This window comes from Apus apus, chromosome 12 (genome assembly GCF_020740795.1).
Source record: "Apus apus isolate bApuApu2 chromosome 12, bApuApu2.pri.cur, whole genome shotgun sequence".
Classification (NCBI taxonomy): domain Eukaryota; kingdom Metazoa; phylum Chordata; class Aves; order Apodiformes; family Apodidae; genus Apus; species Apus apus.
The window spans coordinates 14,656,470-14,672,784 of record NC_067293.1 but is presented as its reverse complement, the minus strand read 5'-3'; the positions used below and the strand labels follow the sequence as shown (position 1 = coordinate 14,672,784).

The following is a 16,315-nucleotide window of genomic DNA, read 5'->3' as shown; positions in this document are numbered from 1 at the left end:
AAATGTAGGATCTTGGGGAGCAGCTTATGGGAATTCAAAAAAAATTTATTTTTTTTTGAGAGGGCAGGCAATGTAAAAGGAGTGATTTAGGTATTTGTGAAGAGAAGTGCTGACCAAGTGTGAAGGGTTTACATGTCTGGGTGCTGGCAGAGAGGCCGGCAGGGGCCTCCTTTGTCAGGAGAGGCGGGAGCTGCCCTGTGCCGGGCACAGCCGGTTCTGGCCCGCTCTGCCGCGGCCGCACCTCAGGGCGCAGCCCAGCCTGGCGGTGAAGCTGGTGCTGCTTATGTGGAAACCTTTTTAAGAAAGGGCAAAATGTTACACAGGAGTGAGGGGAAAAAGTGTGAGAAACAGCCCTGTGAGCAGCAGGGCCAGAGAAAAAAGTTGGGAAGGAGGTTCTCGCCGGAGCAGGGATTCCCACGCAGGCTGTGGGAAACGCCTTCAGTGGAGCTGGTTTACCCATCCGGAGCGACTATAGCCTGTAGGGATGACCCAGAGTGGAGCAAGTGAAAAGTCTGAGGGGGAAAGAGTGGCAGAGAAGGAACTGTTCAGGACTGACTGCAGCCCCTCAACACCTCATCCCTGCTGCATCACCTGGGGGGGCATAGAGGAGTAGGGAATGAAGGAGAGAAGTTGAGCCTGAGAAGGAATAAGGGGTAGACGTGTTCTCTTTTGTCTTTGCTTCACACTATCCAACTATATTTTAATTGGCATTAAATTAAATTAACCTTCCTTGAGTGTTTTGCCCATGACGGTAACTGGTGAGCAATCTCCCTGTCTCACCCCATGATCTTACTCTCTCCCCATCCTGTTGAGGAAGGTGAGTGATGAGAGGTGGATTGGTGGGTGTCTCGTGGCCAGCCATGGTCTGCCCGCCACAGCAAGAAATTGAGATAAACCTCTGGTGGAAAAGGTGGATATCTTCTAGACTGGATGGAGACAAGATTATGGGTAGTAGTTGTTTGGGGTTTGAATTTGTTTGGTTTGATTTTAATCCAGAGATGTTCTCTTACATTTCTGGTTTTCATTTTGGTAGTTTGTGTAAGCTGTTGACTTTGGATTTAGAGTTCTAATCTATAAATTCACCTGTTTTCCATTACTTTTGATGTGGTTTGTCTATTTAAGTGATCTGACTGCTCTGGATATTTTAACAAAAATATCTGAGGAATTATAGCTTAAGTTTTAGTCAACAAGTTTCAGTTACTTGTAATAAAAGTACATGATAGTGGGAACTTGGCTTCATCCCCACTTATCCCTCCTAACAGCAAGATACGAGTTCAAGCTAGACTTAGGGTCTTCTGAGAAAAAAAATGCAGACATGTTATTGCTGAAAAATTTAGAGCTGTTTCATTAATCATAAATGCAAAGCTACTTCAGTTTTCATTCTTCTGATTATCTAATAATGCTGATGTGTACAAATAGTATTGCAAGTTATGTTCCCTCCAAGATTTCTGAAGATGCTTTAAGTATTAGGTACTAGTCCCTGGTTTCCCCCCATCGTTGGATGTAAATACAATAACCCTGTGCAAACAGGGTTATTTTTTGTTTTCTTTCTTGTTTCCCTCAGTTTATAGACACTCATGTTCATTCTGTCTAATGCAGGAGGCGTTAAAAGAAAACTACAAAAGAAGAGAATTGGAGGAGAAAACAAAGAGAGCCAAATTGGCAAAAGAGAAGGCTGAACGAGAGAAACTGGAGCGGCAGAAGAAGAAGCAGCAGTTGATTGATATGAACAAAGGTAAGATATCATTTCTAGTAGAGATTTGTTAAAAGAAAAACAAGGTAAGGAGTAACAAACTGAGTGCAGTTTCTCATCAATATGAAAAATACTGGCTGTCTGATTTGAAAGTTGGAAAAGGTTACCTTTTCAGTGAAAATTGTTTTGTTTTAGCCTACCTGATCATATCATTCTCTATCTGCCACTTAATGTTCCTTTCAAAGCGTTTTGATGTGAATTACTGGCTTGTTTTCATTTGTAGCAGTTAATTGATTTTTTGTATGGATTTACCTCCAAGAAGTAGCATCGTACTTGCTTTGTTGTTAATTTCATTCTGCAAACATCTCTATAATCAAGGTAGTGTGGCAATTAACATCTTTCTTTTTGGGCTTGGAGGCTCCATATTATAATGTATGTTCTCCCAAAAGTACTATTAGGAGCAGGAAAATCTGGTTGAGCTTGGAGCCTGAGTACAGAGTGACATTTCAACATGATAAAAAACAATGTGTTGTGCTTGTCAGCTGTGAGATGATTGTATTTTGCATGAGGCCACCCTAGGAAAGAGGAAAGTAAGAAAGCAGGAGGAATCTGATGGTCTTGATATTGAATATACTGTGGCAGTTTTAGTGAACAATGCTGTTGCTTTGTATAGGTGACAAGATCCTTCTAATAATTTCACTTTAACTATAAACAAAATATGAAGATTAAATGGCGCATAAATACATTTTCTCACAGAGGTGTCTAATGAGACTTTTCTAATCCGTTCTTTCAGCATTTGATTCATCTTTCTTTAGTATCTGTCACCTGACCAAAAATAGTTCTTTGCAAAATGAACAGGCACTTTTCTGTGAGAGGGGTAAGAACCACCTTAATATCACATCATCACCCTCCCTCCTACCAGCATGCATGAAGTCCTACTCTATTCTAAGAGAGAGCTTAGTTTAAGCTACCACTTGAGGCATTGTAAGCTGAAATGTTTTATTAGCAATTGAAAAGTACAAGAAGCCCACTTAGATACTATTGGCAGTTAATTGGTCTTTGTTGAGGGTTGTAGCTAACAGTTGAAAGTTACACCTTCTTAAATTGCTTCAGCTCAGTCAGTGGCAGCATACCTGTCTACATTGGTCATTTTTTAAGCAGATGAGGAGTACACCAGGCTTAGCAGTGACATAAATGCCTCAGTACAGCGATAACATTTTGGTTTTTGTCATGAAATATGTTCCCTGTCAACAAGTACAACTAAAGTTTATTTTTGCATTAATGTATTTTTTTTAAACTGAAATTGCAAATATGCAAATAACTGTCCATGGCCAAATGCACCAAAACAGCCATAACTCAAAGCTAGTTTTAATACTTCTAAAATATTTTTCCAATACACTGTAATATCTGATTCACATACTACAGCTCTATGGCTGTGCTAGGAGGTGGGGGGATAGCTCCCTTGCCACTGGATTTCACAACATTGGTATTCATTGAAGTGTTTTTGCCAAGTAACTTTTTTTTCTTACACATCTACTTCTGTCTGCTCATTGCTGCTTATATAAATAGTTTGCAAATTTGTCTAAGTGAAGGTGACGCAGAAGACTTAGAGGAAGGAGACAGATGTCCTCTCAAGCTGTCACTTTGACAAGGTGTTTTTCACCCAAAGGGTGTTTTAACCTAACTCTCTCAAATATTTCTCTGGCTATATCTTCAAAAATAAAATATTAATGCATTGCTACAGCCTTTCAGGTCAGAGCTATAGGGTTCCCATCTTTTCCAGCCTTTTAGTGGATAATTCTGTACTAAGCAATTTTTTGCTGTTACCTGGTTACATAGCTACAGTTTTGGGGTTTTTTGTGGCCACTGGAGAATCCAGATTAGAAATAATTAGAATTCATTAAATACTACAATTAGCATCTTTTTTATCTGGTGTAACTGAGAGCAGAAAACTGCGATGGAGCCAGAATCAAGGACTGTTCTGTATAAGTCCTAGTTTATAAAGTAACCTCAGAATTGCCAATATTTTAAAGACCAACTTACACAGTTTGGTGATTTGTGCTTCATGTAACTGAGAAGCTATGTAAATACTATGTGTAAACTGATACAAATCCTGCTAAATATTCCAAAATGTGTAAGGATGAATATAAAAATATAGGAAAGCTCTTAACTGCATAGGAACTTCGAAGCTGTTTACCCTGGAACAGCATCGTACAAACTTCAGTAATTCTAAATCTTAAAACACATCCACTTTTGAAAAAACTGTTTGTGTGTGAAACAGAGTGGGCTGATAGGTGACAAAATCAACATACATCTTCTAAAGTAAAGATGTACAGTAGGAACTTAACCAACATGTATGCTTCTCTAATACATGCAGAAAGGTTAAGTGGTTTTCAGTTAAACTAAAATAAGTCTTAAAGGAGATGAAGGTATTTTGGGCCTGTGGTTTATCTTTACATCAGTTCTACTGGAAGGTGTTTCATGAGTTGTAGTGACTGGATTTAAAGTGTTCTCAGTGAAAAAGTGTATTTCACATATTGTTGATTTAAAACTACACCTTAACACAATTTATAGTGAGACCTGTTGTTTAATATTAAAACCTCCATTTTGACAATTCTTACTACACTTTTCAAGATGTAGTGCCTGAACGTCTCACTGATCTGTGGTGCAGTCAATCTGTGATGCAGTCACATCCCATAGCAAGACCTTCTTGCAGTTACTGCACTGTTCTTCCAGACACTACTCTTATGGGATGGTCAGCTCCACCTCCTCAGTTGTAGCTGTAGTGCTTAGGAATATTTGGTCCTTTCTGGTGCTCTTTTCACACTCCTATTATTTATGCATCTGTGTTGAATTTCCTGGAGTAGTAAGGTACTTCTGTATGCCTGTTTTCCTGGTGAAGAATGGAGACACAGAAATACTGAAGTTACCACATACCTAGAGACGCCAAATTTCAGAGTCTAAATCAAGAACCTTTCTTTCTTGTTGCAGGAGAGGAATTCTGTAGGAAAAGAGCTTAATGGTCTGTTCTCTTTAGCATTCACTAGCTCTATGGAAAGAGAACATTCTTTATAGCTGTTTTTCAGCAGTGTTTCCTATTTTTTGAGGGATGTAGCAGACTGCACTATGATACATTTATACATAGTCTTTCATAATTTCCATCTGATACAACATCTGCAAAATTCTTGCAGCATTGCTTCCATGTGCATATCTGAAAAAGAGAGAGAGAGAAAAAAAAGGAACTGAAGACAGCTTTCTAGGAGCTGAAAAACATATAAAAGCAATTCTGATGCAAATGTTATTTAATCAGAAACAGTTTTGCTCTTCATTATATCTGATTACTATGGCAATTAAAATCACCTTTTAACTACCAGTATTAGGATAAAAGATAGAATGAGCTTCCTCAGTCCCAATTAGTATTGAATTAATTGTATTGAAGACATATTAACATTCTCCCCTAATGCAGATGAAGATAATGGAAATGAAGGTCTGTGCTAGCTTTCCCTTTTCAAGTACACTTACATAAGAATTCATACGCTATTTATTCAAGCTGCTTTGTACTAGTTTCAACAGTAATTCTGTTTCCTTGAATTATTGTTACACTTGCATTGACTGTTGAAGATGCAATTCAAGAAGATTATGCAAGAGTTTGAAGCCGTCTTGAGAATGAGGAGGGGGGAATGTGAATATTTCTGTGAATTTTATTAACGTGGGCCAAAAACAGCTCAAGAGAAATACAAATAGATGTGAGCATTGATGGGGAAGATAGGAAGAAATTACAACTTAAAATTTCACTTCATCTTGCAAAATTTTGCAATGGAAAAATTTATGTATGTGGCACATGGTACCTTCCAAGTAAACAGACTTCATGAACAGTTTGTAGGGGGAGAAACTTACTGGACTCTGTGAAATCTGAGGTTGGCATAATTACAGGTGAAGAAAGGCAGAACGATTGGGTTCTTTTTTCTTAAAAGTAGGTTTCTTGGGGGAGTATTTACCTGAACAGTAACAAGTGTAAACTTTGAATATTGTCTAAGCAAATTCAACCTCACTTTTCATTGGAGAAATTATTTGTGTTTGGAAGATACATTTTTATTGAAAGCAGAAAGTAGAAATATGGTTGTTGGTTTTTTTATAGGCATTGCCAGATGGGCAATAAAGGTGAAAGTGTGACACTGCAGGTGTGGAAGTTTAGATTTTAAATCTAGAGAGACATCATTTTGTGTCAGCTTCCATAAGGTGAAAGCCATAATGTAGTAACATTTTTCTTGAGAGGACAGAACTTTACCCCATAAAAGATCATTTTAAGAGAGGCATCAAAAGCTAAAACAAAATATCTCTTTAGACAGTGAAATACTGTAGTAATGAGAAAACTGTCATCTGGAAACATTGCTGAAAAGTCAAAGAGCTAATAGTTTGTCTATACCAGTATAATAAGCAAGTAACTGTATTAATGAAGAAATGTATATTCAGTGTTGAGTTCTATATTATAAATGGATTCTGAAACAATGTGCAGTTTCTGCTGAGTTCTTCATTTTTGTAACAATATACTCTGTAATAATTATGGACCAAAGTTTTCTGTGGTTGCAGTAGGGCTTGGCTAGTCAGTAGATTCCAGATAAAACCTATCTGGACATGTCAGGGTCAGCAGTAAATTTCGTGTTAGAAACATCTTGGGCTACACATTCTGAATTCTGTTTGCTGTCTGTGTTATATTCAGATTCCATACTTGTCCAGTCCACCTGAAATTGGTTAATGATCATGGAAAACAATGTAGGTTTCAGAGCCACTTTGGAATCTCTGTAAGAGGGATTCAGAAACTTGAATAAGTTATAGCTTGATGTTTGCCCTGTCACTTTTTTAGGTACACATTTTTAGTAGGAAACGGTCCTAAAATAGCCTGCTTGACTTTCCAGTGCCTACTGAAAAAAGCTAACTCACAAGTATTAAGTTTGATAAAGATCCTTTGAAGGATTTTTTTTTTCTTTTTTTAAACTATGTATTATGAGGTATCATGGTAAGAAATGAGGTTTAGCAGTTTAGTTTGAACTAATTGCTTCCCTCTATATTTTTTGCAATTAAATATGTGAAGAAAGTGAAGGTTTAGTGATCGTACAGGTAACATTGGTCACTTCTGGTTCTGACACTGAAATCTGATACTTTTTGTGACATCAACTAGTACAACTGGCTAAAATTGTTTTAGTACATAAAAATATAAATTTAAATAGAAATTGAATATTGTCACAAGATTACAGATTAATAGGGTTTTTTAAGCCCTATACAGAATATGGAAGAAATCCCCTTTCCTCAAATAAGAGTTCCTAAGACTGGTTTCTTCCCTGAACTATTGGAGCAGTCATTCAACTATTAGCAATTTTTACAAGAAAATTATGTTCTAATGCTAAAAGCGTTGATTTTGTGCTGCTTTATGTATCTGCTAATCACAGAAATGAAAAGTTGCATACTACTGTAACTGAAGCAGAGCCTTCAAACAGTAGCAGAACTTGATTATAGATGCACGTAATTGTTTAGATATCATATGGTCATTTTTATTTCATTTGATTGGGCAGCACAATCTTTTCCTTCCCATGTAGAGGCCATGTCTTCTCATTTCTTCCAAGTAATCCACATTAAGGCCTATTGAAAAAAAAAAAAAAAAAATTAGTGGAAGTTTTCCATACAAAGGGTTTAAGTCCATTCAGAATGAGGCCCCAGGGGCCATGTTGATGCATTGGATAAAATACTTTCCTGCTTAAGTAGACATTGAACATTGTGACATTTTCTGAAAATGAGTCATGTGCACACTTCAAAAATTGTTTTCAGTAACCTGCTGGTACAACAAAGCACATTCTTTATCTTTCTGTTATCTTTCTATAAGGCTGAGATCAGGTTATCATAAACAATGAGCTTAATTGGTATGTAAGCAAGGATTTGCCTTGTTAACTGACATGAGGTATAGGTTCACTTATCAGTTACTGTCCTGACTTGTTCTCCTTTAATTAAAAAATGTGAACAGTCATGAAATTGTATTCTAGTGCAAAACAAAGAGGAAGGCTGCTTCCTGAAGGTATTTATTATGCATGCAAAATGCATTTAGCAAATCAATAACATGCAAATATATGAGAACGCAAAAATGCGCTTTCTGAAAGACACTGAAAACTAACCTTTTGTTTAATATCTTGAAATTTAAAATTAAAAAAGTAATGATAAAAAGTTTGTAGAGGACATTTATTAGACTTATGAAAAGTACTTAAGTTCACAGCAAAATAGGGTAGTGCAAGGTCTGACTAGAAGTATAATTTTGAAACCATTTGGAGAAGCAGGCAGGTAGACAGCATGTGTGACCTATTGGTATCTGGCCCAACTCTTTCAGTAAGAGCTCAAATTTTTGAAATAATTCCTGGGAAGCTCCTGTAAACTTCTGCCCAAATGGCTGTGCAGTACTTATGCTTTTTATTAACTTAGAGTAGCTTACAATGTGTGTATTTATAATATTAAGAGTACAAGATGTTTTGCAATGTACATGAGAGGATTGCCTTTTCCGGCAAATGGAAATGCAGTAAATTTATGGTTATGTTGTAATCTTCATCTAGTCAGTGCAGACAAATAAAAGGGAAGGCAGCAAAACACTCCAGAAACAAGAGCATGTTCCCAGGGCCTCTGGGAGCCTTAGCTGAAGAAACCAAATAGATAGGAGCAGATGATATTTTGGATGCATCATGGGCTGAACTTCATAGGGGCTTCAAGTGAATTGCAGTTTCTGAAATCCATTTTCCTGAGTTAATCAAGTAACTTTAAAAGCCTAAGCTATTTTGTGTCATTCAACCATTAATAGTGCAACTTCATTTCTTGTATTTCATTTCAGAACAGTAGTTGTTATTGGGGTTTTTTTGGGTTCTAATAAAAGTAGACTCCTTTCTACTGTAAACTGAAAAAGCAGTCATCATGAGAGTCCTGAAAAAATCTACTAGAAGATAGATTATCTTCTAGGAGATTGGAGTGTACCTTTTCAATAGATAATAATATGCTGATGGCTAACGTAAAAATGTGTGCAGTAAATGCCATAAAAAGAAATTTAAATTGGTCTCACCAAGTTTCTAGTTCTTCCAACCTAAATCAGAAAGTTACATTTTTGAATGCCTTGTCCAGTATGTACTGAACATTTTGAGCTGGGGAAACTTGTGACTGTTTAACAGTTGGAAATATAGCTGACATTTGGAGGCAATGTTTAGATGAAACCTTTTTCAAATATACTTTAAGACCTTTCTTAAATCTATTCTTTCTTTGTGTTCTGTAATGAGGAGGAGGGAAATTAAAATATTTCAATACTTTTACTAAAACAAAAAATCAATCAAGAAGTTTATTTTAACAGTTCTTTTAAAAATAGCTCATCAGAAGTGAGCTTGGCTTCATGGAAGTTGATACTTGTCTTTTTGAAGATAAAAACCTATTTTCAGGACAAATCAGTATCACTGTTCAGAGCAGAGAAATTAAGAACTCCCATGAAGTTGAAATCAGACCTAGCCCCTACCACAGAAGTGAGTACAAGAATGCCTCTTGAATCAGAGGCAACCCAAGAAGTCAAATAATCCCATTTTTATGCAAAGTCTGTGAAAGAGCTCTGGTCTTAGGCACATTTTCCATTCATGGTTCAGGTTAGTCCCTAAACGGAGCATTACTACTACGTGTGTTTCAGCATTGCTCCTTTAACTGGAAGAATGACTTTAAAAGCCACGTAGGCTACAACAGACTCAACACATTTCAGTTTCCAATATAAAAATTTAGAAGCAATTATGTAAAAAAATAACATAAGACAGTAAAATGTGTTGTTAGGTTTTCCACTAATTCATCCTAAATGTTTTCCTGTTTGCTGCCATACCAATGCAGCCCTTTCCTGGGGAAGTTATGTGTTGGGATGAGTTTTGTCTCATGGGATTTTACAGATTCTAAGCACAGAAAGAAGTTGTCATACTTCTTTTCAGGGGCTGCTTTATGTAGTCTAAAAAAATTGTGCTGCCTTAAGCATTTCTTGTTAGAATTTACTCCCCTGGTTATTGTAAAGGCTTTTCCACTTGTGATTAGTCTTCTGTGAATGCTGTAATCAAGCTTGTGTGCCACTGCTGCTGGAAACAAGATGAGATTGGTAATCATCATTTTTTCTTTGGTCATCTCTTTATATTGGAGTCTCTTGGGTCATTTCCCACTAAAGAGCTCCTGGCTTGCAGCTGAAGTGACACATGCCCATTCTATTTCTATTAGTTTCGTTTGTTTCCAAATCTTATGCATGTTCTGATCTTGTCTTCCAAAATGGTTTTATTTCCTGTTTGTATGTCAGCTGTTGTTATGCCAAATCCACTAATCGGATTTTCAGAAAAACTCATCTGATAAGCTCTCAAATTTTCAAGTTTCCTATCTATAAACAGCTTTTTGTTGTTACTTAGCCAGATATTTTACTAATGACCTTTTTTTGCACCTTCCACTAATGAATTAAGCGGCCATTGTATCAAATGCTGAAGACCAGATAAATGAGAGAACTTTTCTAGCCAAATTCAAACCAGACTCCATGCACGTGCTAAACTATACCTGCAATAGAATATTAGCAGGGCTTCTGGTTAACGGAGTTAATAATGATAAAGAAATTTTGCTTGTTGAGTTCTGTTTAATTCTTACAGTGAAACTGGGTCTTTGCTAAGACTAATCAAAGGCTTGCAGAGCCAGTCACGAGATGGAAACAGCCTGCAATTTATTTTTTTTTTACATGCATGTGTACATTTGCTGTCTCTTTAATGTTTGGGACCAACTTGGAACAGAAAGAATGAGGAAGAAAATTACTTGTTCCAGCTGAAACCCCTATCCTTTTGTACAAAGAAAGGTATCTAAAATTAAAAAAGGATTATGTATTTTATTTCCACTGACAATTCCTTTTGGAAATTATTTTCTCAGTTTAGAAACTTCTGATTTTTTTTGTCTTTGTTTCATATTTGTGTCTGCAAGTTGCTATAGGTAGTATTAAAACAAGGCAAATCAAGGAGATAAGTGAAGTACCTCAGCAGTAACTGTGGGGAAAGGCTGAAATTTCTATTGAATGTCATTTATGAATTTTAATGAAGGCTAACTAAAAATGCAGTTCTTTGTCCAGTTCACACTTAAATCACTTGACAACTCTGATTAATACACAGTGCTCAGATCAGACCTGGCACAATTTTTACTTTGAGCTAAAAATCTCACTGCTATTTTCTATAGCTTCCGTAATTCATGTCTTTATATTGTATGTTTTGATATTCCCAAAATAGTGGGGTTTAGCAGTTGCAGTAATTATCAGGTAGAGTAGCATATTCAGCAGAAAAGAAGTGGAAGACTACATAAACATTTATGAACTATTGAAGGATTTTTGCCTTTGAATAAACTCGCACAACTTTTAATGAAGATAAAATTATTTTAATTTTTCTATGCATAAAATATTCTAACATTAACTATTTCTGTCAATTACAGTCACATTCATTAAATGTTTCAGACCAACTTGGTGTGTATTAGTTTGGTGAAAGCGTATTCACAGACCTTAGATTTAGAAAATAAATTTAATACAAAGCCAAGAATAAATCAATGAGTAAGCATGTGTAGGATAAGGAGCACAAATAAAAATAATTGTTATATGCTTTAGACAAGATTCCTGCCTTGTATACTTGAGTGTGAATTGAGAGAGGCTAATTTACTTATTTAGCAGAAGCTTAATTTTTTTAATAATTTCAAATGGAATGTAATTAAAACATATTTCAGCGTCTTCTGCTGGTTGCTATTCTTGCTCTGTTCCCTTTCATCTACTACTGGAGAGAACTTTATATATGTGTTTTATATTATACATAATGACTTGAATTACATTGATGTATAATTTAAATTTATAAAGTAGTTAAACTGATCATCACAATGTAGAAATTTGAATCAGGTACTGGTTTAGGATTGGTGTGCTCTTATGTCAGGTCTGGATTTTGTCTAACAACTCTAAATGTAATAGAGAACCAGGGCCAAATACCTTTTGTATCAATAAGCTGCTTTTAAACTTGAACCTGTGGAAGCTGGAATGTACATTTAACCTCCTACACTTTGTGTGAGTCAGAAGTATTTTATGGTAATGTAAATCTTTTCCATAAAGTAATTATCTTCCCACTCTGTGATGGGGAAATTTATATTAACTTGAAGTCTGGGAGATCTGAATAAAATATAGACCTACCTGTGGAGTCTGTATTTTAGTTTTAACACAGATGGGAACAGAAAAAGGGCATCCATCAGTAGTTCTGTGACATTGCAGTTCTTCAGCCTCTAGTTTTTTGTGCTGTTAAATGCTGTTATCAACTATTGCTAACAGACTGAAATGCAAAGGAAGTTCAAGATTTATATATGTAAAAAGGAAGTAATTCTTCTTCCTGATTTGCATTCCTGCACAATCAAGTCCAGGAATTTAAAGGCTACAGGTTAGCTTGGATATTATAGAAACAATTGAAAAATAAAATTCAGTTTTTAAGGGATGTTTTGCCACTTTCACTTTCTGAGTCTATCCTCTTTATTATTTTCTTCCCCTACCCTAAGATCATCCACTTTATACTGTTACATGTGTAGTTTATGGCATATATATCCTTGCATGTCATCTAGATAATTTGTTTTTTCAAGGGTTTATTACATAATAAAGAAAGGAGGCAACCTATAGTTGTAGTACGACAACATTTAACGTTGTCGCATTCAATCTCATCAGGTTTTCCATGTGCATTGATTAAACCAAGAAGAGATGACCTGTTTCTACTTCAGGAAAGTCTTAAAAGAATTTAGCAATGAAACAGCAGTCATTCAGCAGCACTTGTCTATCTGCATGCTGAAGGTGTCATCAATAAAGCACAAGATAACATCTCTAAGTTGAAAGAGCAGCTGAATTGGCGTCAGTTTTGCTTAATAGAGCATCATAAGCAAACTAAACATTGATACCTGAAGTGTGACAGCATCTGCTACATTAAAATGTGTATGTCTTATGTGGAAGTGTTACGTAAACTTGACAACCCTTTTTCTTATTTTCTTTATTCTAAAGTCTGATTTCAATTGCACTGAGATTGGTTTTGTCCTATTCTCTCAGAGGGTGATGAGACGGGAGTGATGGATAGTCTGCTTGAAGCCTTGCAGTCAGGAGCAGCATTCAGAGATCGCAGGAAACGAACACCAAGAGCACAAGGTAAGATGCTTTTTAAAAACTTATTTATGAACTGAATGGGCAAGTCTTTTTGCAAAGATCTACCAACAGTTTTCACTGAGCTGCTGCAAAAACTCAGTGTACTCTTTGTGATCACTCATTTTTTTTTATGTGTTAGCTCTGTCTTCAGATAATGATGGGCTCCAAGACATGACAAGAATTCCTGTTGTGTTTGAAATGGCATTTAACACATTGCTGCACAAATGATGTTTGTCTTAATCTTTAAAATGACAAATATAATTAATATAGGTGGCGCTGTGAAAAATAGTAGCTTCTTACAGCACTAAGAGTTTGGGCATACAGGCAGTAGACTTTTTCAAGCACTTGTCTTAGATGGCTTGGTGGGAAGTTATAGCATGTCATCATAAAAGTCAAATTATATTAAAGTAGCTTCACTTTCTCAAGTGACACAATAACGTTGTACTGAATTGAGTCTGATTTACTGTTTTGGCTGAGCAATTATTGTCTGCTGCAAATTTGGTTTTGAGAAAATTTGAGAAAAAGCTAAGCAACTGCACTGTTTTCTCTAGTCACTTCTCTGCTTAAGATATGCCAGTTGCATATAGTTTCTGAGCTGCATTTACATTTCATCAAATTTCATGGTAGTATATTGTATTTTGTAATTTTTTATTTAAAATGTCTTACAGTTAAAAATATAGTCTTAAAAGTTTACAGAATTAAAAATTATTTGGCATAAAATCAAAAGCTTATGTTGGGTATGTGCTGCTAAAGGTTTGGCAAAATGGAGTTATTTTATAGATGAATCATTTATATCTACCTCATTCTCAATTAGTCTAGGCTTAGATTGATGTTGGCTGTATATTTTTTTAGAGGAACAGAAGAGTAAAGGCAAATTCAACTACCAGCTTTCATTTAGCTAGCAAAGGCAGTATATATCCATTTTTTTATTTGCCATATGCTTGATCTTATGGAAAAAATAAAAATAAGTAACATAATTTGTTCACACTAGAAAATAAATTCTGTTACAGTTCGAGTATAATTCTTAATTGAGAGCTTGTTTCTGCTCTTAGACCAGAATTGAAAGAACTCCTCAATCAAAATATATTTTTATCTATAGCTTGAGAAATAACAATGGGAGAGATGGTCTCTTTGTGTTGTGGCTTGAGGAAAGATTTGTCACCCAGAGGTGACAAAGAAAAGTTTCACAGGGACCAGAGGAGATGTCACGAAATCTGCTACAGCTGAGAAAGCCAACAAGATGACAGAACCCAGGCCCAAAACCAGTGTCTCCTGCAAAAATAGTGGACAGAGCTACCTAAAACTTCATTTTATTTCTCTTCTGTTTCATATAGTCACTTGACTTCTGTGTGTTTGAAGTTTCATTGTATCAGTTGAGATTCTAGTGGGGTGTGACTCTTAAGGAGTTGATTGACTTTGGGGAGATTTCTGGAAGAAGAGATCTAGGCAATCCATTTCCAAGCTCTGGACAACTGTAACTCTTATCAGAAGACCATTATGTAAAGTTTTAAGGGGATAGCTAAAAATTTAGACAAGAGGTGAGAAATGTTAGTCCCAGGCTTTGACATCTCTAAGCAGTGACCTAGATAATTAAAAAAAGCAGGGACCATATTTACAAACTTCCATATCTCTCCTTCAAAAATTGAAGGGTCAGTGACAGTTTTGTCATAGGTACCATCAATAGACTCTTGAGTGTTATGCAGAGTTGCATCCCGTGTGATTTTAGCAGTTAACTCCATGCCTCCTATAGTTCAGTGGAAGGAAGAAAAAGTAAATACAAGCTATGGAAAGAAATAATTGAGGTATTTCTGGACTTGCTGGATAACTTGGTTGTGATTGGCAAACACACAGAAATGGTGAAGTGCTGTCTATACAATGTGCACAATGTAGGAGTTTTTTGCACATTTTTGATAGTTTGCTGCACTGTCTCTGTAGTCAGCATGTATTCCTAACATAGGGGGAAAAATAAGGTGTTGTTGTTTTGAAAGTTACATTTACACAGCAGTTTTTAGCTTCAAGTTTGCTTCATAGTCATAGTGGTCTGAAAAGAAAAATTGTTTGCTGCCTATTTCAGCACAGATTTCATTTTTTGTGTGTCATTTGTGGCTGGTAGTTTAAATCTGGTGAGGAGAAAAAACTATTTTGGCTTGTTCACTATTTGTGATTTTATTACTTGATAACGGGTAACCCCTAGAGAAAGCCTAGAACCAAAACAAACTAAAAATCTACCAACTTCTCAGAAAATACTCCAGAAAACAGCTCAGCAATACACTTAGTTCACCTGTAGTACGTTTTCCTGTATGTGCTCTAGATCTGCCTTGTTGCAGACTTGCTTATTCAGTTTGCACCTACTGAGGGTGAAAATGAAAACTATAGGAAGTTACAACCCTGTCAATGATTACAACCAGTAGACCATGAAAGCTTGGTGCTTTTTTATTTTTTTCTTCCTGTGATTTCACAGAGGAAATTTTAAGTCCAAGGAGCAAACTGTAGCATCACTACTAGTGGCATTCTAGATCAGTTTGGCTAAAAAGAAAAAAAAACAACCCTCAATTGTCTGAAAGAAAAAGCTCTGCAATGGCATGTTCACTGCTAGCTGTAGCTGAGAAGGTTGGACCTAGGAGGGATTGTTTCATTTGGATAACAGAGCTCCAATTACTATAGGCCTACAGGTAACCTGGAAGAGTGTCATTCTACCCAATTAGCCTTTTTTACAGAGGTCACTGGTATACCTTGTAGCATATATTTGTGCTCACATGCTCAAGTCTATAAATAGTTGAAGACAAAGAGACTGACTGGTTGAGAGATGGATCAGGAAAGGAATGGTGCTCTGCTGGCCTAGAATAGCAGCCCTACACAGGGGGCACTACTCAATATTGCACTTTTCCTATGGGGGAAAAAAAAAAAATTGATGAAATGTACAGACAGATTTGGAAAAGTAAAACTCATTTAAAAGGTGTTTAACTGCATTGGGTTTTGTTGGTTTGCTAAGCCTGTAAATGAAAAGCTACATTTCAATGGGTTGCATTATAACTAAAGATTTTTCCAGTAAAAACTTTTTTGTTATCAGTTCATGGAAGTAATAATGAAAAGTTCCTGTCCTCCTACCCCAGTTTTTCATTTTGTTGTACTCTGATGTATTCATTGTTATGTAAACTTCCCAATGTAAAAGAAGTTTGTGCTTAGCTGAGCTTATTATTTCTAACTACTGGATTTTAGGTATAAAGTTCATCCTTTCAGTAGATTGCTTTGCTTATAGAGGTTATTAGGTGACAATTAGAAAAGAGTTTCTAAACTGTTACTTCATCTTCCAAAAATATACTTGCTTTTTTTGCAAGTTTGCTGATATTAGAATGAGAGTATCATAAAGAATGGTGTTAGGTGACATTCATCACAGGACACCACTTTAA

The 16,315-nt window shown here is 36.0% G+C and overlaps 1 protein-coding gene across 5 annotated transcripts in view; it reads left to right on the top strand.

Annotated features, from left to right (window-relative positions):
- The window catches only part of DIAPH2 (diaphanous related formin 2), a 213,838-nt gene that overhangs the window by 145,513 nt on the left and 52,010 nt on the right, over positions 1 to 16,315 (top strand). For all 5 annotated transcript variants that reach the window (XM_051629988.1, XM_051629986.1, XM_051629989.1 and 2 more), the window contains 2 exons: positions 1,600 to 1,735; positions 12,813 to 12,908. In XM_051629988.1, coding sequence (XP_051485948.1) covers positions 1,600 to 1,735; positions 12,813 to 12,908 — 232 coding nt within the window. The remainder of the gene's footprint in view (positions 1 to 1,599; positions 1,736 to 12,812; positions 12,909 to 16,315) is intronic.